Raw genomic sequence first — 27,690 nt, forward strand, 5'->3', positions numbered from 1 at the left:
GCCGAGGATTCCCGGCTCAGAGATCCTCGAGGACTAGCCCTGGTTGCACTGGCGCTTGGAGGCGCTCAAACTTGGAAGGACCTGGGGGGCGCCAGCGAGTCCAGCGGGCCCAAAGAGCCCCTCCAACCCCCTCGGGACTTCCCCTCCCTTCTCCCTGGGTGCCAGCCCGGCCCCTTTAAAGACATTCCTGAGGGCGTGGCTTCGCTGACGTCAGCGCGGGACATGAATGAACAGGAGCCGGTTCTCACTCAACTTCCATTAAGCACTCGGGGCAGAAGTTACGCGCAGGCGGCAGGAGGGAGCCGGACATCGAGGCCTGCGCGCGGGCGTGCGGGAGCCGGGCACGGAGAACCGGGCTGAGAGCAAGGAGCGCGACATGGAGCGTCTGGCACCCCGCGCCTGCCTCGCCCTGCTGTGGGGCTGCCTGCTGGCCGCGGCTGCCGCGGCGCAGGGCAAGGAAGGTGAGTGTGCGCTCCGACGGCCACCCGGCCCGACCCAGCCGCGGCGGCCGGACCCCCGGACCCCCGCTCCTCCCAGAGCCAGGCGCGCCTGGACGCGCGCAACTTTGGAAACTGACCTGGCGCCGCCCAGTCCCGGAGTGCTGAGGTCGGGAGGACTTGCTGGCTGCGATCGGGACGAATTTGGGACTCCCCCACCCGGGGTTATAGGGGCTCCGGGGACTAAGAGGTTGGGGCCTGGGCGCGCGGGGTTCAGAGGCCGCAGAGAAGGGGACCCGGAACTCTACTCAATGTTCTGTGATGACCTAAATGGAAGGAAATATAAAAAAGAGGGTATATATGAACCTATAACCGATTCACTTTGCTGTACAGCAGAAACTAACACATTGTAAAGCAGCTATACTCCAATAAGAATTTTAAAAAAAAAAGAAAGAAAGAAAAGGGGGACTCAGGGCGGCCACACGGTTGCAGCCAGGGTGGCGGTTTCAGGAACGCGTCCCGGCGGGGGCTCGGGGTCCCTTGGAGAATGGGCTACCTGGGGGCCTTTCCGTCGGCTCAGCTTCACGGTGAATTCGCTAACCTGCTTGCGCCGATTTTGTGGAAAAGGCGTTTCTGTGGAGGCCCCTCATTTTGGGGAGGGGTCTCTTCGACAGGCGAGGAGACAGACCCCTGCAGAAGCCCCAGCTCCCTGAGATTTTCTCCACGCCCCCTTATGCCTCCAGTCGGGGAGGAGAGCTTGCGGGGAGCTTCGGACCAGTTTGCCCACGCGCAGCCTTCCCTCCTTCCCTCCCCGCACTCCCAGGCTCGGGGGGCAAGGCTCGGGGGGCAAGGCTCGGGGCCGCGAGAGCGGACAGGAAGTCCCAAAGTCAAGCGTTCTGAGCAAGGGGTGACTCAGAACGAGGAAATGCGGCAGGTGGGGGCGCGGCCGCCCAAGGTGTGGAGCCGTCACCCCAGGGTCACCAGGGAGTCCGAGCGCCCGGGGGTGGGGGACTGCATCACCCACCCCCGCCCCAGCGCTCCCGCTGCCGCACTGCGCGAGGGGCCGCGGACTTTGCCCTGGGCGGGGCGGGTGGTGGATGGGGACGTTGCCCCTCGGCTAGGGTCACAGAGAGGATGGGGGCTCTTGCCCTTGGCCGAGGACCTTCCTGTCCATCCAGCCGAGGCCGGTTTCAGTTTCCGACTGAGAACGAGTTTTGCCCGCTCGCCGGGGCCGAGGGAGGTTTCCGCAGGCTCCACCAGGGGGAAGTGCGGAGGAAGCCCTGGCCCGGTGAGAAGTTTCCTTGAGCCTTGCCTTCCTTTTCCGCCTCCCAAACTGGGGTTGGAGGTTTTGCTGTTCCAAGTTCGGTGGCAAAGAGGCCAGAGCTGGAACTCTTGGAGGGTGGAGGCGGGGGTGGCATCCTGTCCCCGTCCCTGAATCACTCAGGGTTTCTTGTCCCAATGTGCTGGAGGAGTGGGTGGCAGGGATTTCTGTGATCCTCAATACCCGCCCCCCCCCTCAGCTTTTTGTCCTCCCCCTTCCCGGGGGATTGCGGTTGGAGAGAAGGGGAGAGACAGCTGGATTCACTACAGGCCTTTCTTGAAGGCTGCCCATGGGGGGTGGGGGGATTAGGCAGGAGGGATGCTACTGGGCGATTGTTGTGCTGCAGCCTTGTCCTTGTGCCCCTCTGTCGAGCCCTCCCCAGCCTAGAAGACTAGTGCCCCCCCCATGGAACGGGGGGAGGAAAAGGACAGGGGAACATTCTTCCCTAGGCTTCAAGAGTCCCTGTGAAGGACTCCCTAAGGAGGTGTGCCTGTAGTGGGGGGGTGGGGGAGTGATGGCCCAGCTGCCGGCATTCTGGCTGGATCTGCCTGGGGCTGGGTTGGGGGTGCAGAGACACGAGTCCCTTCAACCCTTCAAGCGAAGCTGCTCTTCGCTTCCCTTCTCCTTCCCCGTGAGTGGAGGAGCCAGGCTGCCTTGGGAGACCCAGATGGAGCCTGTTAAATTCTCAACAGCCACTGAGTCTGTCCTCCTTTTACAAATGGGGAAACAGGGAGGCCCAAGCCCTCCCTCACTAGGGCCCTCTGTATAGGGAGGGTTAGGTCTGAGCATGTGGCTTCTTGGGCTGCCGGGGCCCCCGCACCTGGGTGTGTGCTGGGTTTTTCTGAGAAGGGAGAATAGCTGGGCAGGGGTGCAGGGCTTGCTGACTTGAGGTGCAGCTGGGAGGTGGGCTGGAGAGTGCTCAGGAGGCCTGGAAAGTCCTTGGCTTCTGGATTCCCTACGAGCCCAATGTGCTCTCTGTCCCCTTCCCTTTTTCTTCTTCATTCTTCCCCCTCCCCGCCCCCCAGCCCCCCGCCTCCCTGCTTCTTTAGCAATTAGCTGGTCTCGGTTCAGGAGGGATGGGGGGAGCAGGGAGGTGACACTAGGGGCGTGGGTGGTCGTACTGCCTTTGAGTAAAGAGCCCTAAAACAATATGGACCCAGAAGGATGACATTTATGATGGAACTTCAGACTGCGAAGGAGGTTTTCCTGGGGGTGGGAGGAGGGACGGGGGGCTCCTGGATGAGCCCTGCTTAGCCCAGGCTTCTCAGTGAAGCCTTCGGGGGCCAGCCGAGGGGCTGTTGGCCCCTGCCCCTTCCAGGAGCCTCAGACCCTGGAGGCCGCTCGGGGAGAGGCCGCACCCGTGCGGCAGGGTGGAGGGACCGGGGCTGGGCGCCTGTTCCTGGTGATTGGTTCTAGGGAATTTCCCCGGGAGGGGGCTCCTTCCTGTGTGAAGGCTTCTTTTCTTCTCTGATGAGCCCTGTGATATTTCTAGAGCCAGGCCTGGGTCTGGAAGGGGAGCGAGCTCTGGCAGGGGTGGTGGGGGTCCCTCTGTGCCAGGTTAACCCTTCAGAGCCTAGGAGCCATGAGTCCCCTTCCCCAGGGGCGCAGACTGCAGCTTCCCACGCCTCTAAGGAAGGGGGGTGTGCAGGACCTTGAGGGACACTCACCTTTGTCCACCCTACACACCCAGCTGGAGCCCCCAGATTCCTTCCTGTGTAGCCAGGACATTCCATTTGCTAGTGGAGTTAGTGAGTTTTCCAAGCCTGAGCCTTGGGCATGTCCGAACAAATCCCTGCCCCTACCCACCCCCCAGCCACCCTCCCCTGTCCCCTCAGCCTTGGGGCCGGTGCCACATCGGATTTCCTCTCCCTGTCTGGGCTGTGAGGCCCTTCCTAGAGAGACTTGGCCCGGGTCAGCAGCGGTCAGGTGGCAGTGCTTCATCCCTAGGCCTGGGGGCCTCCAGCCCAGGCAAGCAGGGCAGTCTGTCCTCAGGAAAGGGTTTCTCAGACTCCTCAGGCTCCTCTCCCCCTCCCTCCCCATCTCTCTAAATCAGGCCCATCTCCGCCTGCCTGGGATTGCACCCTTAGAGTCATTCTTCCAGGCCTAGGCCTTGAGGAATGTACCTTCTGAGGCCATATTCCTCATGCTCCAGACTCCAGAGGAAGTAAGCACTTGGTCCCTTACCCCCCCCACCTTAGGGCTTTACTCTTGGAATCCAGGGCCCTTGTATAGGGTCCATGCCTCAGTTTCTCCAATCTCGTTATCCACCAGGGAGGGCAGCTTCTATTGGCAGCTACCTGGACCTTACTTGGAAATGGAGGAGGGGGCCATACTGGGGTCTTGGGTCTTGGCTGTAGCCCCTGAGCCTGGCAGAGCCCGGGGTGGACCAGTGGGAGGTGCCCAAGCGGGGGTGGGGCTGGATCTAGGGAAGCCCCTGGCAATGTGTCCTTCCCTCGGGCTCCAGATGCCTCCCTGGGGATAGTGTGGTCCTGGCACCTGGTCCCTCTGGGCCTGGAAGTCCTCTTTAAGTGTTTCCATCCCTGGTCCCCTAGGCACCCCTGGCAGGGCAGTGGCCAGGGTGTGAGGGACGGGGGCAGCGGGAGCGATTTTCCCAGGGAGGGGACCTCGCCAGCTGTGTGTATCTTTGGGTCCCTCCTAAAAGCCCCTGTGGGTTCAGGGCTTTATCCTGCCTGCTCTGTGGCTTTTGTGGTGGGAAGATCGGTTTCCAGACCCCCCCACCAATCCTGCTCCCCTCCCTGGAGCTGTTCCCACCTGTGAACAGCTCTCTCCTCTTGGAGGGCCATGAGACATGTGTGTACATACGTGTGCTGCATAGGCATGTGCTACGTGGCCTGGGTGGGGCTGAGGGTGTTTTGTGCTGTGTGTGTATGGAGGGGACGTGGCAGGAGCGGACAAGAGTGCCTCCAAGGCCCACGTGCATGTGAAGTGCTGCGGAGGGGCCCTGTTTCAGGAAGCAGATGGGGCAGCGTGGTGTCACTTAATAGCCCTGCTCGCCCCAGCTCTCTACCCAGCTGTTGTTCCCCTGCTGGGCCAAGCTCTGTCCTGCTCTGCCCAGCTGGGGGCTGCTGAGGGGGCGGCGTGGGCTGGGAGACGTGAGGCCTCACCCAACCTGCTCTGTGACTTTGACTAGGTCCCATCCCTTGCCTGGAGCTCTGCTTCCCTGTTTCTGGAGAGATGGGTCTCTTGGACATGGTGACCCTGTGTGGTGGGGTCTCTCTCTGAGGGCTGAGGAAGCCTTCAGGGCTTCTTGGGATTCCTGGGGGACTCTCACCTTTTCCACCATGGCCTGACCCCTGAAGATACCCCCAAGCTCACCCAGCGCCCTCTCTCATCTCTTCCAGTCGTCCTGTTGGACTTTGCTGCAGCTAAAGGGGAACTCGGCTGGCTCACACACCCATATGGCAAAGGGGTAAGCCTTCAGGGTGCGGGTGTGGGCATGAGGAAGCTGAGACCCAGGGAGGATGGGGCCTGGCCCAGATCAAACAGCTCAGCCAGGGTTCAAACTCAGGTTCCTTCTTCTCACACCAACTGGGCAGGCTGGGGTTGGAAGGTGGGGAAGGGACCCGAGAGGTGGAAAGAGCTGGGGAGACAGCTGAAGGCCCTAGCAGAGCAGGACCCTTGGATGCCCCAGAAGACTGATGGTCAAAAGGGACCCCCTCTCGCTCCCTTCATTCCCCTCTTGGGTGGGAAGGGGTTAAAGGCTCCCCCTGCCTTTGAGGTCCCAGCCCAGGAAGTGAGGGGTGAGGAAGAGACAGGGAATGTGGGCTCCCAGGTCCCCACAGCCCCGGGAAACCGGATCAGGTTCCTTCCTGCTGGGCCCTCTCCCCGCTCCTCCAGCTGTTGTTTCCCTTTCCTGCTTGGGGTTGAGTTTGTTTTGCCTCCTTCCCACCCAAGTTCACTCCCTCCCCTCCCTCTGCCCTGCCCTGCTGTGACCTGGACCGGTGGGCCAGACCCCAGGGTCCTCTCCCTGGCTTTGCCTGTGACGACTGTGTGGCCTTGGGGAGGATACTGCTGCTCTCTGGGCCTCAGTTTTCCCCTTGTTGAATTTGTTCTGGGGCCTTAGCTGGGGAGAGCGGTGTCTCCAGGGGGATAGCTGGGGACAGTCTCTATTGCTGGCCAGATCTGCGGAGTCAGGCACTTGTCCCTGGTCACCTTAGCTCCGAGGAGGCGTGGAGTTTAACTCTAGTGGATTTCCAAGATCCTGGAATGTTCAGCTGGGAGAGAGCACAGATCACCTAATGCAGCCCAGTCATTATAGAGAGTGGGAAACTGAGGCCCAAGGGCATCTGAGGCCCGTGTGACACAATGCAGCCCAGGTCTTTTTCCTTGGCCCCTTCTGGTTTTTTCATTCATTTGCTCATTCATTCAACAAATACTTTCCTGAGTACCTACTCCATTTCAGGTAGGCCCTGGGGATACAGAAATGAACTAGATGCAGTCTCTGCCCTAAGGAGCTCAGAATCTCGTGTGGGAGCCAGGTGTAGTTGTCACCACTTAGGTGCTAAGGTAACAGAGACTGTGGGAGCCAGGGGGAAGCACTTGCCCCAATCTTGGCCCAACCTGGGAAGCCTTCCTGGAGGAGGCTGAGCAATGTTCTGAGGAGTGATGGGGGATTATCCATTGATTCTGACTTAACCTCTTCCCTGCCACTCACACACGTCTACACAGTGAATTATAATGATAATAATAATAGGGAGAATAATGATAATGATACCAGCTGCCTTGTATGACTGTCACCCACACCAGGCAATATGCTCCGCACTCGACAGACATTCTGTCGTTTATCTTCACAGCAGTTCTGTGAGGTAGTTTTTGCCCCCATTGTACAATGGGGACTTTGAGGCTCAGAGAGTTTAAGTGATCTGCCTGAGGTCACATGGGACCCCCAGCCTCCACCCTCAGCTCACTGTATAGTATACGGGTTCAGCACTGCAACACTGGGGTCAGGGACACCAGGGGGTCAGATCCAGCTCAGCCACTTGTAGTGTGTGACGGTGACTTGAAGCCCCTCCCTGGGCCTCAGTTTCCTTCCCTGTAGAATGAGGACAGCAGGAACCATAGAGCAGCTTCCCGATGCCCAGCTTTGCCACCTGGGCGATGCCTCTGGGCCTCAGTTTCCCCCAGGCACCTGCCCACACTAACCTGTCGGCCCCGTGCAGTGGGACCTCATGCAGAACATCATGGACGACATGCCCATCTACATGTACTCCGTGTGCAACGTGGTGGCCAGCGACCAGGACAACTGGCTCCGCACCAACTGGGTATACCGCGGTGAGGCCGAGCGCATCTTCATCGAGCTCAAGTTCACCGTGCGTGACTGCAATAGCTTCCCTGGGGGCGCGAGCTCCTGCAAGGAAACCTTCAACCTCTACTACGCCGAGTCTGACGTGGACTATGGTACCAACTTCCAGAAGCGCCAGTTCACCAAGATCGACACCATCGCGCCCGACGAGATCACGGTCAGCAGCGACTTCGAAGCACGCCACGTGAAGCTGAACGTGGAGGAACGCTCCGTGGGGCCGCTCAGCCGCAAGGGCTTCTACCTGGCCTTTCAGGACATTGGTGCCTGCGTGGCACTGCTCTCTGTCCGCGTCTACTACAAGAAGTGTCCCAAGCTGCTGAAGGGGCTGGCCCGCTTCCCCGAGACCATCGCGGGCTCCGACGCGCCCTCCCTGGCCATCGTGGATGGCACCTGCCTGGACCACGCTGTGGTGCCGCCCGGGGGTGAGGAGCCCCGCATGCACTGTGCAGTGGATGGCGAGTGGCTAGTGCTCATTGGCCAGTGCCTGTGCGAAGCAGGCTACGAGAAGGTGGAGGACGCCTGCCAGGGTGAGTGACGCTGCTGTGGTGGCAGAGAAAGGGGGTACTGGGGTGGAGGCTGTGGTCCAGGATCTGGTCTCAGCTCTGGGATGTGGGGATCTTGGTAAGGTGGTCCCTGCTCAGACATGCAGTGGTTCTGTTAGTGAAGATCTCGGAGGCTTCCTGGCCTTATGATTGGATTCACTCATTCACCGAGAATGAATACATTGAGAAACAGTATGGAGGTTACGAGTGAAGACTCTCGGAAAGAATACCTGGGTTCCAATCCCAGGTTTACATTTAGCTGTGTGACTTTAAGCCAGTTCCTTAACCTCTCTGTGCCCGGGTTTCCTCATCTGTAAAATGGAGATGAACATAGTGCCCATCTCGTAGGGTTGTTATGATAATCAAATGACTTAATACTTGTAAAGTTCTTAGGTCAGCGTCTGACACATAAGCGTTTTTAAGTGTGATTGTTATTTTTGATTCATCCCACAAGTATATCTTGAGTATCTATTATATACCAGCACTGTGGGCACATAGCACAGTCCCAGGAGCTAGTACCATCTCTGTTAACTCCCTGTGACTTTAGGCAGGTCACTTAACCTCTCTGGGTCTCAGGCTCCTCTTTTGTACATGGAGGTGAGTGAACTGAACCCAGGATTCGCATCCGCTGGCTGCACATGACAGTTACCTGGGGAGCTTTTTGGAAAATGCCTGCGTGGGGGGGATACTCAGGGTCTGCCCTCCCCACCTGACCCTCCCCAGGGCCATGGACTCAGATCCTCCCATCGGGGCTTCTACTGATGACAGATTGAGCCCAGAGAGGGGGCCAATTAAATCAGACTCTCTCTGGGAACAGGGCCTGGGCATTAGTGAGCTCACACTGGGAGGCTGTGGCTTGGCCCGGCCAGGACCTGTGACAGCGGAAAGCTCTAGAGCAACGTGGATTTTTTCAATGGGTGACTTTTTCTGGAAATGGCTGTGGGGCAGGGCATTTGTGGAATGTAGGCTGACCTTTGGAAGGCCAGCTCATCCCCTCTCTCTGGGAGCTTCTTTGCTGAGATAAGCAGGGTGTTGAGAAATTGGGGGGTTAGACCCTACAGCTATACATACCGACTGAGTGACCTTCAGTAAATCTCTCTTCATCTCTGGCCTCAGGCTTCTTGTCCGTAAGACAAGAAGTTCAACTATACTAGCAGACTGTATACTTGGTTTTTAGCCATGGATCCTGCAACCCATGAAAGAGTTTCAGGTATTGGAGGAGCCTGAAGCCCTTTCTCATGGGCTCCACTTGCCTCTTAAAACAAATCCTCAGAACGCTGCTTAACACAGTCTGCAAACCCCTGAATGAGATGTCCCCTCAGAGCCTTTCTGTGCCTGTGGTGTAGTCTCTGCTCTGGCCCTTCCCGCCACCCTGTTGTCCTCCCAGCTCTCCTCTGCTCTTCAGGCGGCCCCTGCTTTAGGTGACCTCAAGTGCACACTCCCAGTTTCAGACAATGACTGGGGGGGGTTGCGAGGGAGCCCAGTGGGTTGAGCAGACTCCTCCCACATGACATCCTCACACAAGAATGCAGGGGTGCGGGGTGAGGGGCAGCTGAAAACTTTCCACAGGCTGGTGATTCAGGCCCTGCAGAGATAAGTGGACAGTTGAGGTTGGGGAGGGGTGTCTCTCTCCAGGAAGGGGGGCAGGCTTCCCTCCCCAGGAAGTGGGGGGTCAGGGCCTCACAGGCTTTGTTTGTGAAGAGTTGAGCCACCCCAGCGCAGGGAGGACTGGTTTCCAGGAGCGAAATCTTCGACTTTGCTTGTGGGACCCTCTCCCCTGCCGGCCGCCTGTTGCCTTGGCTTTTCCTCCTTGGGTCCCTCTCCCAAAATTCCCTTCAACCTGGTTTAGGGACCCTCTGTGTGGTTGGGAACCCCCAGCCCGGCTACTCTTTATCCCTCCAGACCTTCCCCAGCACCCCTGACCGGGATGCCAGTGGAGATAATAACAGTAATTCCTGTAGAAAAGTGCTCTTCAAAAAAAAAAGAAAGAAAAGAAAAGTGCTCTTCCAGGGCAGGCATGAGCTCGGCGAGCACTTTATCTTGTTCCTGCTGAATCTGTACCACCTTCCGTGAGAGGCAGGGACTGTTATCAGCCCCACTTAACAGACAGGAAACTGAGGCTCAGAGACGTGAAGAGACTCGCCTGGAGTCACACAGCTAAGATTTAGTTGCATCAGGATTGAATCTAGGTGATGCAGCAGCGTCCAAGCTGGAGGATGGGTCAGGAAACGGGGTGGGAAATGACCAGTTCCTTTGGAATCCCTGACTCAGCTCCTGGCCCTGGGACAGACTCTCAGGGCAGCCCCGGGATGGTGGGTCCTGGCGCAGGATGTGAGGTAGTTGAGGGGCTCTTACTGAGCATGTTAAGGGAGAAATGGAGAGAGATGCAGGGTCTGCCCGCCCCCACCCCGACCGCCTCACCCTCCACGGGGCCATGGACCCAGATTCTCCCATTGTGGCTTTTATTGATGACAAACCAAGCCCAGAGAGGGCGCTGGGCAGGCCAAGGTCACCCAGCACCTGGTCCAGGTTATTCCCAGCGTTTGTTTCTCCTGAGAGTTCTTTCCCCAGGAAGCTCTCAGCTCAAGAAATAGTTAAATGGACAACGGAAGAGAGGCACCTCCCAGGTGCTGTGCGGACAGGTGGGCACACTGCCCAGAGAGCTCTTGTGAGCTATGTCAGGAATGAGCCAGCTTCCCTCCAGCTCCCCCACTCCCCACCCTCCCTCCCCAGGCCTGCCTAGGGGACAGTGGAGTCACTCAGGCTGACCGTCATCTCCCCCGGGGCGGCTTTGTCTCCCTGTTTGTCTCTGCTTCCTGTGCTGGCATCGGCAGCTGAGCTGGTGGGGCCCCAGATAGCGCCTCAGCCGTGGGGACTGCCGGCCAGGTGAGCAGGTGGCCAGCGGCTTTGGCCAGAGGCTCAGCCCAGCAGCTGGGAGGCCGGAGCTGGAGGTGGGGCTGCAGGGTCAGGAATTCCCTCCTTGGAGGCTGCTGCTCCCTCCAGGGGCCCAGCCCCTCGCTCCTGCAACTTCTCTGTCCCCCAGTTCATGGACACCTCATCCCATGCTGAGCATTTCCCAAGCGAGGTTTCCTTCTGTCTTCACAAACAACCCAGAGAACCTGAGGACTTTATCCTCATTTTACAGATGAGGAAACTGAGGCCCAGAAAGAGGAAACAGTGACCAAAAGAGCTGGGGCCTGGCATGGGGAGGGCTGTCCCCAAGTGCCCCTGGCATATATCTTTCTACCCACAAGCTGTGTGACCTTGGTGAGTCCCCTCTGGGCCTCATTCTCCCCACCTGTAAAATGGGTAGGTTGGAGCCTTGCTGACTTAGCGATCAGAGCCTACCTCCTGTGACTTTCTGCCGTGGTTCCTTTTGAGAACCTGGGTTGCTCTGGCAAGCTGCAGACTGGGTGACCTCACAATGTGTGCAAGGAGCCGGGTCCTAGTGCTGGCATCCTGAGTGGCCCAGGCCTCTCCCAGGGTCCAGAGTTGAAGGGGAGGAGCTGATTGAGGTGGTCCTTAGGCAGGGTGTCCCTGAGCCATGGCAGGGGCTGTTGGCAGTCGGGACAGGGCTGATCCTCAGGTGGGGAACTCTGTGCGCTCTGACTCTTGGGCTTGTCCCCTCCCTGGGGAGTGCCACCGGGCCTTATTTCTGAGGAGTTTCCTCTGGCCTGAATGGGGGGTTGGGGGTGGCAGCTCCCACCTCTGTGCCCTGCTCACCCTGCCCTCAGCTCACACTGGGGGCAAATTCAGACGCTGGCAGCTCCATGGGGCGGCCCCTCCCTCCCTCGCTGAAGTGAGTGAGTCCCCAGAACGGAAGGAAGGAGGCAGGGAAAGCAAACAAGATAAAAGGCTGGTGGTAGGGAGACAGCGGGAAGCAGAGGCTGTGCTTATCACAGCTTGGTGGAGGAATGCGTACAGATAATTCCCCAGGGTGTGTGGGAAAAGGGCAAGGTGCTAGCAGCAACTGGGCCACCGGGACAACTGCTTCCACGGGGGCGACAGGGCCTGCTGGGGACTGAGAAGCTGCCGGGGTCTGGAGTTATCAGTTCCCCTCATTTGCAGGGTCAGTAACTTACGGGGTCGCCGTTTGCTGCCCGTCAGGGCACCAGACAAAGTCCAGGCTTCGCATCCTTGGGCTGAGGGGGTGCACGTGGTCGTCAGCTGGGCATGGCTTGGGGAGGTGACTGGCTGCAGGGAATTGTCACTGCGACCTCTTGACCCTGTGATTGACCCTGTGACCTCGCCACCACCACCAGCCCGGGAGGTTGTTGGGCCTTGGGGGAGGGGCTCTGCCAGGGGCTGGATTTGCGTCATGCCAGAGGGTGTATGTCCCTGAGTCACACCCCATGCTGCCATCTGAGGGGCGGGCATCGGGAACTGGAAAAGCTGGGGTGCAGCCCTGGGTGCAGCCACCATGCCCCAGTTAGTTCCCCTGCTCGGAGTGGCCCCGGGCCTGCCAGGCGATCGGGGTCAGAGGAGTTCTCCACAGGTGTGTCAGAGTCAGCCTCCGGTGCCAGGCAGGTGGTGTCCCGGTGCACTGCCCCCGCAGGGTCTCCCTGGGGACTGAAACGCCGCTCATTTCTGTGGCCCTAGAGCTCGTGTTTAATGAGCACGTGGGTTTTGTCTTTACTCACATATTCATTCATCCATCCAGTCAGCAAACACTAGCTGAGCACCTACTGCATGCCAGACCCTGTGCTGGGACACGGGACACAGATAATTCTTGCTCCCCACGAGCTGCCAGTCTCATAGAGGATCCTAATATGTGCAGAAATCATTTCCAATGGAGCATGAAAGCCAGGCTGTGAATTCCCCTGGAGCAGAAACAGTGTTTATCTTGCCATGGTCTCCCAGCACCCAGCACTGTGCCAGACACGTAGGAAACGCTCAATTTCTATTTGGTAAACATAAGAGTGAGTAATAGATGCCCTAATGGTCAGAAGGGGACCAGAAATTGGGCAGTCTGGGAGGGCTGTGTAGAAGAGCTCAAGCTGGGTATTGAAGGATGCATAGGAGTTTGCTGGTTGGCGAAGGCACCATGGGTAGTTTGTGTATGTGAGTATGTTTGAGAATGTGTGAACACCAAAAGTGTGACCCCTGTCCCCACTTGCCTGCCCTGCACGCCAGGAAATCCAACCAGGCAAAGTGAGGAAGACACAGGGGCCTGCTGGTGTCAGACACATGAACTCTGGGGCCCCTGAGCACGGGCACACTCTGGCAGGGCCCCTTGAAGTTCTGTGGTTGGAGGAGGGGGCACCACATTCTCGTCAGGCAAGTACATGCCTTGTTGGTGCTGCCTCTCCACTGTAATATCTGGCACATCCGCAGCGGAAATCTCTCCAAATTCCCTCTTTCCTGCTGGCAGCAGGCGGGCCACCCCCGGGCTCTGGGACCAAAGAATGGAACCCGCCTCTTCCCCCACTTCCGCCTCTTGGCGTAGGGCTGGGGGCTGGGGAGCAACCACGTGGTGGGGAGTGGGGACATTGTGGGTTTTGCAGGTGGCTAAAACCTTGTGGGGGCTCGTGGTCCCTCCCCAGCCTGAGAGCCTGAGCCGGGAAGATGCGATAGTGTTCTAGGGGCCCCTGAGCACCCCTACTCCGCGGGGCCTGGACCACCTGGAGCCAGCAGTTACCCAGAGTATAAGCCCCTCGGGTGGACAAGTCAGGGCATTTGGGGGAATTGAGATCCCAGGATAAACATAGCCCAGCTTTCTGAAGTCTCATTTTTACTTGAAGATTTGGGGGAGGAGAGAGCTATTTTTGTATCGTAACAGATAAGTTATGAGGAGGACTGCAAAATTCACATGGATTTCTTAAATACAATAGGAGACTTGAAAGACCTTTGGGCCTTCCTTGAAGGAGGCCGCGTTGGAGGCCCCAACAAACCCCCACCCACCCCCCGGGCTTGATTCTAGTCTTTTCTCCCCATAGGACATAAATGTGCCCAGTATGAGAAGACGTATGTTAAGAGGGGGCACAGCCCCTCGCCCCGCCCCTCAGCTGCTCTGAAATTAGTTTGGGGATTTTCTGGCTGTTGAAGCAGGTCGGACCTCCTCTCCTCTCTCTTCCGGCTTGTTTCAGAACATTGATTTCTCTTTGCTCCAAACTGAAATGTTTGTGAGAAAGGAGGGAGGTTCGAGGTCAGGCATCCTGGGTTTAGGTTTTGGGTTCGTGTCTTAGGAGCTTGTTGACCTTGGCCAAGTTCTTTTTCCTCTCTGAGCATCAGTTTCCTCACCTCCAAAGTGGAATGAATGATAACAGTGCCTAGTATAATAGACATATTGTGAGGACTAAATGAATGTCAAGTGCGTAGCCCAGGAACTGCACACAGCGGCTGCTGAATCAGGGGTGGCTGTTTGTAACTGGGGCTCCAGGCTCTGCACAGAGCAGGAGTCGGGTCCCAGGTCCCTTCTGTCCTGGACAAGCCCCCTTCCCTACAGCGTGTGCCTGAGCTCTTTCAGGGCCTGTGCTGACATTCTGAAGTGGCAGGACAGGCAGAGGAGGTGAGAGAGACTTCTGGGATGGTCCCCCTGGGGCCTCCCGCAAGCAGTCATTAATGGGAAGTCACTATCCAAGACCTTAGGAACTGGGTGTCCTTTGAGTCCTGTCCCTTGACTCCCCACCTCTCTCTGCTCGCATAGAGGACTAAAGGAGAGAGACTGTCCACAGATTTTTCTTGATAACGTAGATCTGACTGTGCCATTATTCTCTACATCAAACCTTCAGTGGCTCTCACTGCCCCCAGGATAAAGTCCTTGACCGGGCATTAAAGGCCTTTCTCAATCTGGTCCCTGGAGATCACTCAGCCTTATTGCCTGCTGCTTCCCTGATTTCCGACCACAAAGGCACTCATACTTCCTGTGTTAGCCTTGCTGTTTCTCACCCCTAACTCCTCCTTCCAGTATTTCTGCCCTGCTGAACTCCTACTCAGCCTCTAAACCCCAGCTGAAATATCTCCTCTATGACTCCACAAACCTCCAGCCAAGCTTGTCTCTACCCCCTTAGCCCTTTGCCCACCCCTTTATTTATTTATTTATTTTAACTTTTTATTTTATATCGGAGTATAGCCTGTTAACAATGTTGTGATAGTTTCAGGTGCACAGCAAAGTGACTCAGCCATACGTATACGTGTATCCATTCTCCCCCAGACTCCCCTCGCATCCAGGCTGCCACATAACATCGAGCAGAGTTCCCTGTGCTGTGCAGTAGGTCCTTGCTGCCCACCCCTGTATGGTGGACATTGTCACGTGCTCTAGCTCCCAGAGGTCAGGGGCTTTGTCTCATCTCGAGGTCCATGCACTGGGCTGCACGCAGAGTTGAGGATCAGTGTTTGATGAACGTGACACTGAGGCTGGAGGTATCTCAGGACCCTCTCCAGAGTAAGCTGAGGGCGGGAACGATAACTGTAGGGTTGGGTAAGAGGTCCCTGGGTGACCCCACCCCATCTTGGCCACTTCAGCAGCTGCGCAATCCCTGGACAGCCCTGCACAGTGTCTGGGTAGCTTCCTGTCTGTGGGACCAGGAAAGGGCTTGGGGCAGGGGCAGGCAGGGGCAGGATAGGGTGGTGGGAGGAAGGAGCCTCTGGAGTCAGGTGTCTGAGCTCCCCCGGCTTGGCCAGGACAGGACCTGCCACCGGGGGAGGGAGAGCTGCTTTCTGGCCGCCCTTGTGAGTGGCGGAAATGACTGGGTCCCTGAAAGCAGGTCCAGAGAATATGCTGGGGGCCTGGCCTTTCCTGCTTCCTGGTCAGCCAGCCCCGGAACAGGAAAGCGGTCGGGTCCCAGGGCGGGGGGCGCACCTGCAGAGGTAGCATCCTGATGCCCCCGTCTGATCTGTGAGTCAGCAAACACAAATGGCGAAGAAGAAGCAGTCACTGCCCTGGGCAGCTCTCAGTCCAGGTGGGGACCTGCCAGGCTGGTCCGCACGGATTAAAGGATATCTCCAGGTGGGCAGCATGCGCTGTCCAAGGCTGAGCCAGCTGTGAGATAGGATTCTTAGGAAGCTGGAAGGTGAGACGTGGGCCTTGAATGCCAGGCTCAGGGGCATGGTGCTTCTTGCAAGAGCCACTGGGGAGGGGGCTGCAAAGCTTTGGAGCAGGAGGGCAAGGCACTTCCTGGGTGTCTGGCCCGAGCTAGGTGCTTACCACGCATTTTCTCATCACAAGACATTTTACCAATGACAAAACAGGCCCATAGAGGTTTAGTGACTTGCCAGGGGTCCCAGGGCCAGGGAGGGAAAAGTCGCTCGGGGTGAGAACAGGCTGAGCTGATGTCTGTCCCTGTGCCTGCCAGCCTGCTCGCCGGGATTCTTCAAGTCCGAGGCATCCGAGAGCCGCTGTCTGGAGTGCCCCACACACACCCTGCCGTCCTCCGAGGGGGCCACCGCCTGCGAGTGTGAGGAAGGCTATTTCCGGGCCCCGCAGGACCCACTTTCACTGCTCTGCACGCGTGAGTCTCACAGCGGGTCAGGGAGGGGTGACAGAGCTGGGCGTGGTGATGTTGACATGTCCAGGCCTACCTGGATCCGAGCTCTGCCCTCTGCCCTCTGCACAGGCCCGCCCTCCGCCCCGCACTACCTCACGGCTGTGGGCATGGGCGCCAAAGTGGAGCTGCGCTGGATGCCCCCCCAGGACAATGGGGGCCGCGAGGACATCACCTACAGTGTCACCTGCGAGCAGTGCTGGCCCGAGTCAGGCGAGTGCGGTCCCTGCGAGGCCAGCGTGCGCTACTCGGAGCCACCGCACGGGCTGACCCGCACCAGCGTGACAGTCAGCGACTTGGAGCCCCATATGAACTACACCTTCACCGTAGAGGCCCGCAACGGCGTCTCGGACCTGGTGACCAGCCGCAGCTTCCTCACTGCCAGCGTCAGCATCAACCAGACAGGTGAGGGCCCAGGGGTGGCAGCTGTGCCCTTGGGGCCCGCCCAGGTGGGGCTTCATGAGGATGGCCACTCAGGGTTCGGCTGGGTTCAGAGAGAGACAGCAGCAAGTGGATAAAGACACAGTCCCTGTAATCACTTCCAAGATCTGTGACGGTGGGCAGGTTACTTAACCTCTCTGAGCCCCAGTTTCCTCACCTGTAAAATGGGCGTTCTAGGGCTTTTGAGAGGATTTAATAAACTCTTGTATATAAGGCTCTTAGAACAGTGCCTGGTCCATAAAGAGGTTATAGCAAGAGTCAGATATTGTTTTGGTTTTATTATTTATGCACTCATAAGTACTCACAGCGTACCCCCGATGTGCCAGCCTGTGGTGGGGCCCAGCCTGGGACTTTGTGCTCTGGAGCTGGAAGTTGAGAATCCCAGGTCGGGATCTAAGGAGCCTGGGCTGTGGATGGGAATGCGTCTGGGTGCATCCCCACTACTCCCCTTCCCCCGTGTGGCTTTTCACACCCCTCCCCTCCCCCCACCGTCCTGCCCAGAGCCCCCCAAGGTGAAGCTGGAGGACCGCAGCACCACCTCGCTGAGCGTCTCCTGGAGCATTCCTCCACCACAGCAGAGCCGCGTGTGGAAGTACGAGGTCACCTACCGCAAGAAGGTAACTCTCAAAGGGTTGGGGCTGTCCCCGCTGGGCTTCGAACAGAGGACCAGCTGGTCACATAGACGCTCACTGCACAACACAGCCATCTGAAGAAGCGCTGTTCTGCAGATGAGGAAAGTGGGGTCTGGGGTCTTCCTGAGAGTTGCCTCTCCCAGGCCAGCCCAGCAGAGATTTGTGGGAAAGAAGACATAGTGTTCTGGAATCCCCAGAAGAGATAGTCTTGGGTGGTGGGGAGCCAGGTCTTGGGGATCAGACAGACCGGGTTTGAGTCCTGGGTCACGCATTTGCTGGTTATGACCTGGAGTGAGTCGCTTCACTTCTCTGAGCCTCAGCTTCCTCCTCTGTAAGGTGAGCATCGAGGTTGCTAACATAGCTTGTCACCTTGCTAAGCTGGGGCTGCTCCCTGGTGGGCTAAGCTGATGGCCCTGCCCTCACTGTCTGTCCCTCCACCCGCCAAACACCCACAGGGGGACTCCAACAGCTACAACGTGCGCCGCACTGAAGGCTTCTCCGTGACCCTGGATGACCTGGCTCCGGACACCATCTACCTGGTCCAGGTGCAGGCACTGACGCAGGAGGGCCAGGGTGCTGGCAGCAAGGTGCACGAGTTCCAGACACTGTGTGAGTCAGGGACCAGGGTGTGGGCCAGGCCAGAGTCCTGAAACAACTGGGACATCGTGGGCGGAGGGAATGGAGCAAAGAACTTAGAAGTGTCCCCTTCCTGGTCGGCCAGGGCCTAGGACAGTCCAGTGTGGGTCAGTCCCAAGTCTGGGGAGGGGGCAGAATTGAAGGCTGGGGGTGTGGGAACCAGCTGTGTATCCAGGGCAGTGTTGTGGGAAGGAAGGATGTGGGCTGTGGCATTGGCGGGCCCAGTTCAAATCCTGCATCGTGGAGAGAGTCCCACACACCTGAGACTACCTGCTCTATTCCCTGGGGAAGCCCTCTCATTTGCCATCTGTGAAATGGGAATAAATATCCTCATGGACCGTCACTAGGCAGGTGTCTTGGGGCCCTAAAGTACAACCGGGGGTATTACCATGATTTGAAGGGGGGGGGGGTGCTCCCTTGTCATCTGCTGGTCTCTCCCTGGCAGCCGTGGAAGGATCTAGCAACATGGCAGTGATTGGTGGTTTGGCCGTTGGTGTGGTCTTGCTTCTGGTGCTGGCAGGAATTGGCTTCTTCATCCACCGCAGGTTCGTTGGAGCCTATGCCCTGGGGGCTTAGGTGGGACACAGGGGCAGGAACCTCAGCTTCCTGTATGGAAACTGGGGCTGATAGGAATCTAGTCCCTGCCTCCCGGGGGGCTGTAAAGATGTAATGATCTGTCAAGGGCTCAGCACAGCACCTGCGAGGCTCAGGGCATGGTGGTCATTATGACAGTGCGTCCACACTTCCTCGGGGACACGCGGGCAGGAAGCTCTGGGGAGCTCTAATGAGGAGAGCCTTCATTACAGCCACTTAAGGGGCCATTACGGGGTGTAGCTCCCAAGGAGTGAGCCCGGCTTGCTCGTTTCCTCTCCCCCTGGCCTTTTCCATGCCCTCTGCCTGACTGAGCAGAGTGTTGAGCGCACCAGGCCCGCAACCTGGACCAGAGTAGGGTCAGGAGGCTCCCCGGCTGGGGCAGGTCACTGACCTCCCTGCGTGTTTGGTTTCCCATGGGGTCTCTCAGGAGGAAGAGCCTGCGGACACGCCAGTCCTCGGAAGACGTTTACTTTTCCAAGTCAGGTGAGATGCAGCGCCGCCTCCATGCCTGGCCTGCTGTCCCCACGGGCCTCCCCGGCTCTGTGGTAGAGATGGGGGCAGCCAGAGCACTCCCCGGGCGTCCTTGGGCAGCTCAGAGGGCTGAGCCAGAGGCTCCTGAGGTGCCTGGACTGTTGCCTACTCCCCCTCCCCCTCCCCCAAGGCAGCCCCTCGTAGGGACCCCTCCCCTCCCCAGACTGTCTGTGACCCTGCCCTTCCTTCCCCTCCCAGAACAACTGAAGCCCCTGAAGACATACGTGGACCCACACACATACGAAGACCCCAACCAGGCTGTGCTCAAGTTCACCACCGAGATCCATCCGTCCAGTGTCACGCGGCAGAAGGTGATCGGAGCAGGTGAGGTTAAGCGCTCGCCGAGGGGCCTGGTACGGGTTGGGAGCAGCCGACGCCCGGGCTGACTGGGATGTCTCCCACATCGCCTGCCTGCAGGAGAGTTTGGGGAGGTGTACAAGGGCACGCTGAAGGTGTCGGGCAAGAAGGAGGTCCCCGTGGCCATCAAGACGCTGAAAGCCGGCTACACAGAGAAGCAGCGGGTGGACTTTCTCAGCGAGGCCAGCATCATGGGCCAGTTCAGCCACCACAACATCATCCGCCTGGAGGGCGTTGTCTCCAAATGTGAGGCCCGGCTTCAGAGTGGGCTGTGGGAGACCCACGTGGGGGGTGGGGGAGGGGCTGCCCACGGGGCCTCTAATAGGGTCTCTGTTCAGAGCTGTGCCCAGCCCCGCCCCGCCTGCGCCTCTTCCCTCCACCTGTGGCCATCCCCTCACACCTGTGCTCACCCCTGCAGACAAGCCCATGATGATCATCGCCGAATACATGGAGAACGGGGCTCTGGACAAGTTCCTTCGGGTAAGGACGTGGGCCGGGGCGGGGCGGGATCTGTGGCTGGCGCTTAGGGGCCCTGGTGGGCGCGGGGCTGGCTGGCTGGCAGCTGAGGGCCTGTGCTCTGGCAGGAGAAGGATGGCGAGTTCAGCGTGCTGCAGCTGGTGGGCATGCTGCGGGGCATCGCGGCCGGCATGAAGTACCTGGCCAACATGAACTACGTCCACCGCGACCTGGCTGCCCGCAACATCCTCGTCAACAGCAACCTGGTCTGCAAGGTGTCTGACTTCGGCCTGTCCCGTGTGCTGGAGGACGACCCCGAGGCCACCTACACCACCAGTGTAAGGGCTGGGGCGGCTGTCACCTGGGATGGGGGCCTCAGTGAGGTGAAGCAGCCCTCGCTCTGCTCCGGGGTCCTCTCCCCTGCCCACCTGGGGCGTGGGCCTCAGGTGGCAAGAACACCTCTGGGGAGCATGGAGGAGGGGCCCTGACTGCGATTGTCCTGGGGGTGGCCTAGGGGACAATAGTGATTGGCCAGGTCCCCACAGGGTGGCAAGATCCCGATCCGCTGGACGGCTCCAGAGGCCATCTCCTACCGCAAGTTCACCTCCGCCAGTGACGTGTGGAGCTATGGCATCGTCATGTGGGAAGTGATGACGTACGGCGAGCGGCCCTACTGGGAGCTGTCGAACCACGAGGTAGGCCCCCTCGCCCTGCCCAGCCCCATCCGGATCTGAACTGAAACCCTTTACTCACCCTCGAACCCCAGGGGCTGGGCAGAGAAGAGTTTTGGGGGCTAATCTTCATCTGGTACACCCCTTCATTGGTTCGTTCAGTGAATGTTTCTTGAGGGCCTACCATGTGTCAGGCCTTGTGCTGAGCTCCAGACCCAGTCCCTGCTTACACTCAGCAGAAGGACGAGGAAAGAAGTAGTGGGTGTGGGGGAAGTGTGTGCGTGCACGCATGTGTGTATCTGTGTGTGTGTGTGTGTGTGCAAGTGCCTGGTGCCTCATGCAGCCTAGAGGCCTGGAAGGCTTCCCAGAGGAGGTCACATCTCAGCTAGGACTAAGGCACAATAAAGCAGCAGCAGCCAGGTGAGAACACGGAGGGGAAGAGTGCTCTGGCGGAAGGGAGCAGAGAGTATAGGCGCCCAGAGGCCGCGGGGAGGCTGGCTGCAGGGCACACAGCATGGCTGCTGCCCGGGGTACCCTGTGAGGGAACAAAGTCAGGAGACCCTTCCTCCTCTGGAGACATCCTCTTAGCACCTGTCCTCTGTGTAGCGCTGAAGGTTGTGTGTCGTGCCTAAGGAAGGAGGCCAACCCCTCTGTTTCGGGGGCTCCCCTTCTCTCCTCTAGCAGCCCCTGTGTATGGGGGAGTTTGGGGGCTGTGAAGCCACCCCTGAGCATCCTGCTCGCCCCCTCCCCCAGGTGATGAAGGCCATTAATGACGGCTTCCGGCTTCCCACACCCATGGACTGCCCCTCCGCCATCTACCAGCTCATGATGCAGTGCTGGCAGCAGGAGCGCGCCCGCCGCCCCAAGTTCGCCGACATTGTCAGCATCTTGGACAAGCTCATCCGCGCCCCCGAATCCCTCAAGACCCTGGCTGACTTCGACCCCCGGTGGGTTCCATACCCTCAGTCCAGGGGGCCCCCAGTTTTACCTCTGAGCCACTTCAGCGTAACGGGCAGCCAGGGGCGGTGGGCAAGGGGCTCAGAAGTTACGCGTGGGCTTTACTCAGACTGGACCGGGTTGGCTCAGGAGGCACTAACGGAACCAATCAGCACATACAGTAAATGTGCCAGCGCGGCACTCAGCGCTTAACGTGTTTTAACTCATTTAAACAACTTAGGAGTTGGGTCCTGTCATCATCCCCCTTTTGTAGATGAGGAAACAGACGTAGGGCAGTTAAGTGTCTTATGTGCTGGCAAGTGGCCAGGCTGGGACTGTGACTCTGAAAACCTGATTCTCTTAACATTTGGTTATTTTGTAGTAACCGGTGGTGGTATCATCAGTAGAAGCAGAGGGGTGGCAGGAGCTATAAACACTGACTGCTCCCGACACATCAGGCAGACTCCCGGAAGCCTACCTGACGTGGCTGCCCCGTTGTCCAGATGAGGAAACCGAGGCGAAGGGCAGCTGAGCGAATTGCCGGGGTTAGGGAGCAGCATCGTGGGCTGGACCCTGCAGCCCCTCACTCGCGGGCCGGTATCTCCTGTTGCAGGGTGTCCATCCGGCTGCCCAGCACCAGCGGCTCAGAGGGTGTGCCCTTCCGCACGGTGTCCGAGTGGCTGGAATCCATCAAGATGCAGCAGTACACTGAGCACTTCCTGGCGGCCGGCTACACGGCCATCGAGAAGGTGGTGCAGATGACCAACGAGTGAGTCTGCGCCCGGCCCCACCCGTGCCTGCCCTCTCCCGCCTCCCGCCTCCCCAGGCTGCCTCTGGCTCCACCACCCATCTGCTCCTCTCTCTACCTTCCCAACGCTCCCCTCTCTTCTCTTTCTCTCTCCTTCTCTTTCGGGGAGGGTGGCTTTGCAGGAAGGGCAGAACCAGGCTGGCAGCCAGCAATTCTGGTCACTTACTCGTGGCTCCGTCCTCTTCCTACATCTTTTTTCCACAGTGAGAAAATAATAGTAATTGTGATCATAACCATAGCATTTATCGTGAGCTGTGCCAGCTCTGTGCCCGAGCACTTTGAATCAGCCCTCATGATAACTTGGCAGGTGGTTCCCGTCAGTAGTCCCACTGGGCAGGTCAGAAACAGTACAGCCCAGGGTCCATGGCCATTTGGGGGATTCCAGCCCTGGTCAGTCAGGATCCAGAGCTCAGGGACCATGGAGGTCATTAGTGGAGAAACTGAGGCTCAGAGAGGTTACACGGCTTACTCCAGGTCACACAATTTGTAGCTGAGAAAAGAAAGGCTTCACTTCACAGCCATCACCTGGTTGAATTCCCTATTTGCCTTGTGAATAGATGCTATTATTACTTCCCTATTTAAGTAGGAAAACTGAGGCTGAGAGGTTACATAGGTTGCCCGAGGTCATGCAGCCAGTTAGGGGCAGCGTTCCTCTCCAGGACGCTGAGAAGAAATGAGCAGAGCCCTCGGACTTCCCTGGCTGATGCCGAGGAGAGAGGGCACCAGGCCAGCCCATCCCAGGCACCTCTCCCCGTGTGGTTGACTCTCAGCTCTGCGGTCCAGCTTGGCAAGAAGTGGCAGTTACCCCTTTCCCTGGCCCTGGGTTCTGCCTTTTGTCAGGCTGCCCTATGGGAGCTCTTCTCTCCTCCCAGCTCCAGCATCGGGGACCCTTCCCGGCATGGACTTGGCATGGACACCTCCTCCCACCCCAGGAGGGAGAAGACATTACCCTCTTAGCTTTTTGTGCTTCTAAAAATACTGTTAGTTCCCAATAGCCCAGCTTGTGTAAGGTCCAAGGTCATGGTGGGAATGAGCCTTGGGGCTGAGAGGTTTTGGGAATCACATGGGAAGGGATGACCCAGGCGTCCCACAGTTCTGGGTCACAGTTCTGGGATTTGGGCCTGTGTCTGAACATTCTCCAAGGCCTCTGAAAACTGCTCAACTGGGCTTCTGACCTGTTGCTCAAGGCCTCTCAGACTAGGCCCCGGCCTGTCCCAGGGGAAGGCTGGGATGAAAGTCAGGCAGGGACAGAGCTGACCAGAGAAAGGCAAGGAAATGTGGAGAGAAGAGACGGGCCCCAGGATATCTTTTGTTTCCAGCCAACTGCAGGGTCCAAAGCTTGGGCTCTGCAGTCACACCTGGGTTCGAGTCCACACTGGCCACTCCCTAGCCGGTGGTTTTGGTCAAATGAGGTTCCATCTTTGAACCTTGGTTTCTGTTTCCCCGTTGTGGGGATTGCATGGGTGCAATACAGATGATATGCCTGGTATGCAGTGAGGGCTTAACCCATGTCGCTCTTCCCTTTTCCTCCATGCCCTTGCTTTCCACCCATAGCCTGCGGGCAAATACCAGGGTTCCTCGGCTCCCTCCTCTAACCTGGGAACCTGGAAAGGCCCCCTTTGCCCCTCCAGGAGCTCCCACTGAGGACAGTACAGCTTCTCTTCTGGGTGAGCAGAGCTGAGGGCACGGAGAAGTGCATACAGGAAACACATGTTCGTAGAAGCTTCCCGAAATAGCCCGGGGTGCTCCTCGGCCAATTCCTTTCCCACGAGCAGGAAGGAGCAGGGACGGGGCTGTCTTGGATCGGTGGAGGGTGTGTGTGCTGTGTTTTGAAAAGGCCTGCATAAAGGCAGGAAGTCATTCCACGCTGCTTCTCCTCCCATCAGCTCCACTGGTGCTCAGATCTGGGGCCTGTGTGACTCACACCACTGCCTCCTTCATTACTTCAATTAAATGAAAGAAAGGGGGGTCTCAAAGTGCTTTTTCACCCCGAAAGCTCTGTCTACACATGCTGTGGATCCCAGTGTGAGGCTCTGAGCCGCTCTCAGAATTCAGCCCTTCTGGGATGGGGTCTGGATTTCGGCTTCAATGCCCTTACCCCCGCCTTTGCCTCCCTGCTTCCTTTGGCCCCTCCCAGGGGGCTGGCCGCTCGGTTCCCTATGGTCCCACAGTGGCCACCTTTTCTCGTCTTGAGCATTCACCGTGTTATTTTGGACTCACTTGAGTTTCTAGCTGGAGTAGTGAGTGGTTCTAAATGTGTTTCGAGGAGCTAATGAAAGCAGTGGATGTTACACCCCAGAAAAATACCCAGTCCAGCAAAAGGCCCATCCGGTGTGCGAGGCTGTGGCATACGGCGTCCTGAGAGGGCGTGGGGACACTGGCGGATGGGTCTTCTGGTCTCCGAGTGCCAGGCGTGGCGCTGATGGGATGTTTGCTGAGAGGATGAATGATCAGGCCACCTCTCCCTCCACTCTCCTCGCACCAAGGGCCAGAGCACAGTTGATGCTCACCGGGGAGACTGTGGCCTTTGAATTCCCTGAGGCCGGGACTGGCCTTGCGAGTGCTCAGGAAGAAGGTGGCCTCAGTTGTGTGCTTCCCCACCCCTGTGATGGGAGTTGATCCAGGGAAGTGACTGCCTTGGATCTCCGACGGGGGAACTGAGGCTGGGGCAGGAACAGACTTGCAAGAGGCCGCAGGAATTGGCCGGTCTGGGAGCCTCATCCTGTGTGTGTCCCTGTTTATCGTTAGGAAATGAGGCAGGGAGGGTTTGGGGGGCTTGGTGTTGGAAGAGACTGGGGCTGGGGCAGGTGGCTTAGAAGCATCTAATCAGAGCTCCTATTTTACGTATAAAGAAACTGTGGCCCAAAGACAGGACAGGACCCACCCGAGGCTCTGGTGGAATCCAGGACTAGAATTCGGCCTCCTGCCTCCCAGCCCAGGACTCCTCCTCCTAGATGGACCTCAGAAGCACCCTCAGCTCCCGCCCTGTCAGGTGAACTTCACCAACCTGGGAGAGGGGCCCCAGGCAGCCTGGGCAATGGCTCAGTCGCCACTAAAGCATTCATTCATTCATTCGGCAGACACTCCTTGAGGGCCTACTGTTTACCAGGCCTATCCTGGACCTTGGGAGGGGCTGGGAGTGAGGGGATGAGCCTGGGGCACTAGGCCCTACCGTTGCTCTGCTATAGCTAACATAACCCACTAGTCCTTAAACCATACATCAGGGTCTTAGGGATCTGATCAAATGCAGACTCCCTGCCCCGCCTTCAGAACTTCAAAGTCAGTGAGTCTGGAGTTGGGCCCAGGATCCTGCCTTTTCAGTAAGTGCCTCCTTCCCTGCTGGTCCGAATACTTATCCGGGAGCCACACTTAGACCTACAGGTATGGGGAAAACAGTCCTTCTTTTCCAACACCCTCAACTGCATAGGTTAGAAATGGCGCTGTCGTGTTAGGTTAGGAAGTTCTCCCAGATGTCTGACTCCTGGCCTTCCTGCTTCAGTCCCTGAGCCGCCCTCCCACACACCTGAAAGTCATGTCTCCGGAACTGCAAATAGGAGCTTGCACCATATAGTTAGCTCCCTTTACAGCCAGGAGAGGGCCCGTAAAAACCTGGGTGTTTTCATGGGTTTGGGCTGGTGGACGAGGATGGTGAAGGAGGAAACTCCCAGAGTAAGCAGTAAGGTCTGCTCCAGGGCTCTTGGAGTGTAAGTGGTTTTACAAGGGGATGGAGGGGCATGGAAAGCAGGGGCAGGGAAGGGCTATGGGCTCCTGGGCGCGTCTTTCTATCTGGTACTAATGCCGCCTTACCCCTCTGCCACCAGTATCCGGGATCTCCCACTCTCCAGTTAGGCACTGTTATCCCATTTTACAGGTGAGGAAATTGAGGTCCCTAAAGGGAAAACCCCTACCTCAGGGTAACCTAGTCACTGGATCTGGTCACCTGAAAGCCCCTCCCATTAGAGACCAGCAGGACTTTAACCTCTGATGGCCCCTCAGCAAGGATCTCCTGAGTCCTTCCTCCGTTATGAGAACTTGGAGGGAGTGGAGGTGAAATAAGGCGATGGCTGTGACGAGACCTCGGGCAGAGAGCTTTGCACGACACCCCCAGAGGGTCCCTGGCATCTGGTGATGGCATCAGTGCTGCCTGGGGAGGAGCCTTACCTGGGGACAGACCCCAGGGTGGGGGAGGGAAGCCTTTGTTCACAGCTGGCTTGATTCAGCTCCTCCACCTCTTAGCCTGGGTCACTTTGGGCAAGTCACTTCACCTCTTTGAGCCTCAGTTTTCTAGTCTGCAAAATGGGGGCAAAAACAGCACCTACCATAGATTTTGTGCAGATTTGATTTAAAAAAAAACAAAGCTGCTCGCATTCAGCGCTTCAATCATTTTGTGAATTTTGTCGGTGTCGGCAGGCTTTCCGGATATGCTTCCACTCATCAGACCTCTGCCTTACGAGCTCTGCCCCCCAGGCACCGAGGCCCCCTCCCCGGTCCCTCCTCTCTCCCCTCACCTCCCTGCCACGGCTGCCCACCTCTCCAGGGCAGGCCCCTCACTCTCCCTCTCTCCCTCCCCCGCACAGCGACATCAAGAGGATTGGGGTGCGGCTGCCCGGCCACCAGAAGCGCATTGCCTACAGCCTGCTGGGCCTCAAGGACCAGGTGAACACAGTGGGGATCCCCATCTGAGCCCTGACAGACCTCGTGACCCCCTCAGCTAAGAATACTTGAAGAAACAGACTGGCTTTCCTGCCAGCTCCATGCTGGGCCACCAGGGACCTTATTTATTTCTAGTCCTTCTTTACTGATGCCACCCTGAGGGCTCTGCTGGGGGGTCTTGGACGATACCTTGGCCTGAGCTGAGGAGATGCTCAGGGACCTTGGGCAGGGGGGCCTCTTCACCTACAAAGGACAGACAGCCAAGCACTTAGCAGTCACCATCGTGTTCCCAGCATCCCCTGGGGCAGGAGCCCCGCCAAGGCCTTTGGACACACACGTGGGACATTGCTAAACTGACCTCCCCTTCGCCGTCTCAGGAGGTGGGGCGGTCAACCTGCAGCAGTCACAGGAGCAGGGTACCTCACGAGAAGAGGAAAAACAGCAAAGTCAGCTGGGCAAGACCCACAGCGGTTCTCCCGTCCCTCTAGTGCCTTCCTCAGCCCCCCAGGCCCCATCCTCAGCCCCCACGGGCCAAACACTTGCTTCCTCGGGGCCCTCACAGGATGCTTGGTTGTGTGGAGGGTTTTTTTTTTTTTAAATATATATTTTGTACTTTGTGGAGAGAATGTGTGTGTGACAGGGGCCCGGCTAGGACTGGGGGCAGACAACGGCCTGTGTCAGACATTCCCAGGCTGGGGGCTGGCCCATCCGGCCTCTCACCCCTTTAGACAACATTTTCTACTCTGTCAGTATTAATGATTTTGTTCTGTTGCGTATTTTTCTTCGAACCTTAATTTATTATTTTTTTTATATTTATTGTTAGGAAATGACTTATTTCTGCTCTGAAATAAAGTTGCAGATTGTTCAAA

General features: G+C 58.0%; 1 protein-coding gene across 4 annotated transcripts; it reads left to right on the plus strand.

Moving 5' to 3' along the window:
- The first annotated feature begins 130 nt into the window (after positions 1–130).
- On the plus strand, positions 131–27,690 carry EPHA2 (EPH receptor A2). Of its 4 annotated transcripts, XM_033433042.2 has the most exons (18): positions 133–461; positions 5,121–5,188; positions 6,939–7,608; positions 15,918–16,073; positions 16,179–16,511; positions 17,049–17,164; positions 17,635–17,788; positions 18,261–18,360; positions 18,837–18,892; positions 19,139–19,264; positions 19,358–19,543; positions 19,716–19,777; positions 19,882–20,091; positions 20,299–20,448; positions 21,178–21,371; positions 21,974–22,129; positions 25,021–25,160; positions 26,746–27,690. In XM_033433042.2, the coding sequence occupies exons 1-18, from the start codon at positions 377–379 to the stop codon at positions 26,826–26,828; spliced, it is 3,045 nt and encodes a 1,014-aa protein (XP_033288933.1). In that variant the 5' UTR covers positions 133–376; the 3' UTR covers positions 26,829–27,690. The 4 variants fall into 4 exon arrangements, with proteins under 4 accessions (XP_033288932.1, XP_033288933.1, XP_004272491.1 ...); XM_033433041.2 differs by having other exon boundaries at positions 131–461; positions 25,021–27,690; XM_004272443.3 differs by lacking the exon at positions 25,021–25,160 and having other exon boundaries at positions 230–461.

This window comes from Orcinus orca, chromosome 1, assembly GCF_937001465.1.
Source record: "Orcinus orca chromosome 1, mOrcOrc1.1, whole genome shotgun sequence".
Lineage (NCBI taxonomy): Eukaryota > Metazoa > Chordata > Mammalia > Artiodactyla > Delphinidae > Orcinus > Orcinus orca.

Coding starts and splice junctions, on each gene's coding strand:
- EPHA2 (XM_033433041.2), top strand. CDS start 377: ATGGAGCGTCTGGCACCCCGCGCCTGCCTCGCCCTGCTGTGGGGCTGC. Junction 19,265..19,357: donor GCAGAAGGTGATCGGAGCAG/GTGAGGTTAAGC, acceptor GCCTGCCTGCAG/GAGAGTTTGGGGAGGTGTAC. Junction 21,372..21,973: donor CTGGCTGACTTCGACCCCCG/GTGGGTTCCATA, acceptor CTCCTGTTGCAG/GGTGTCCATCCGGCTGCCCA.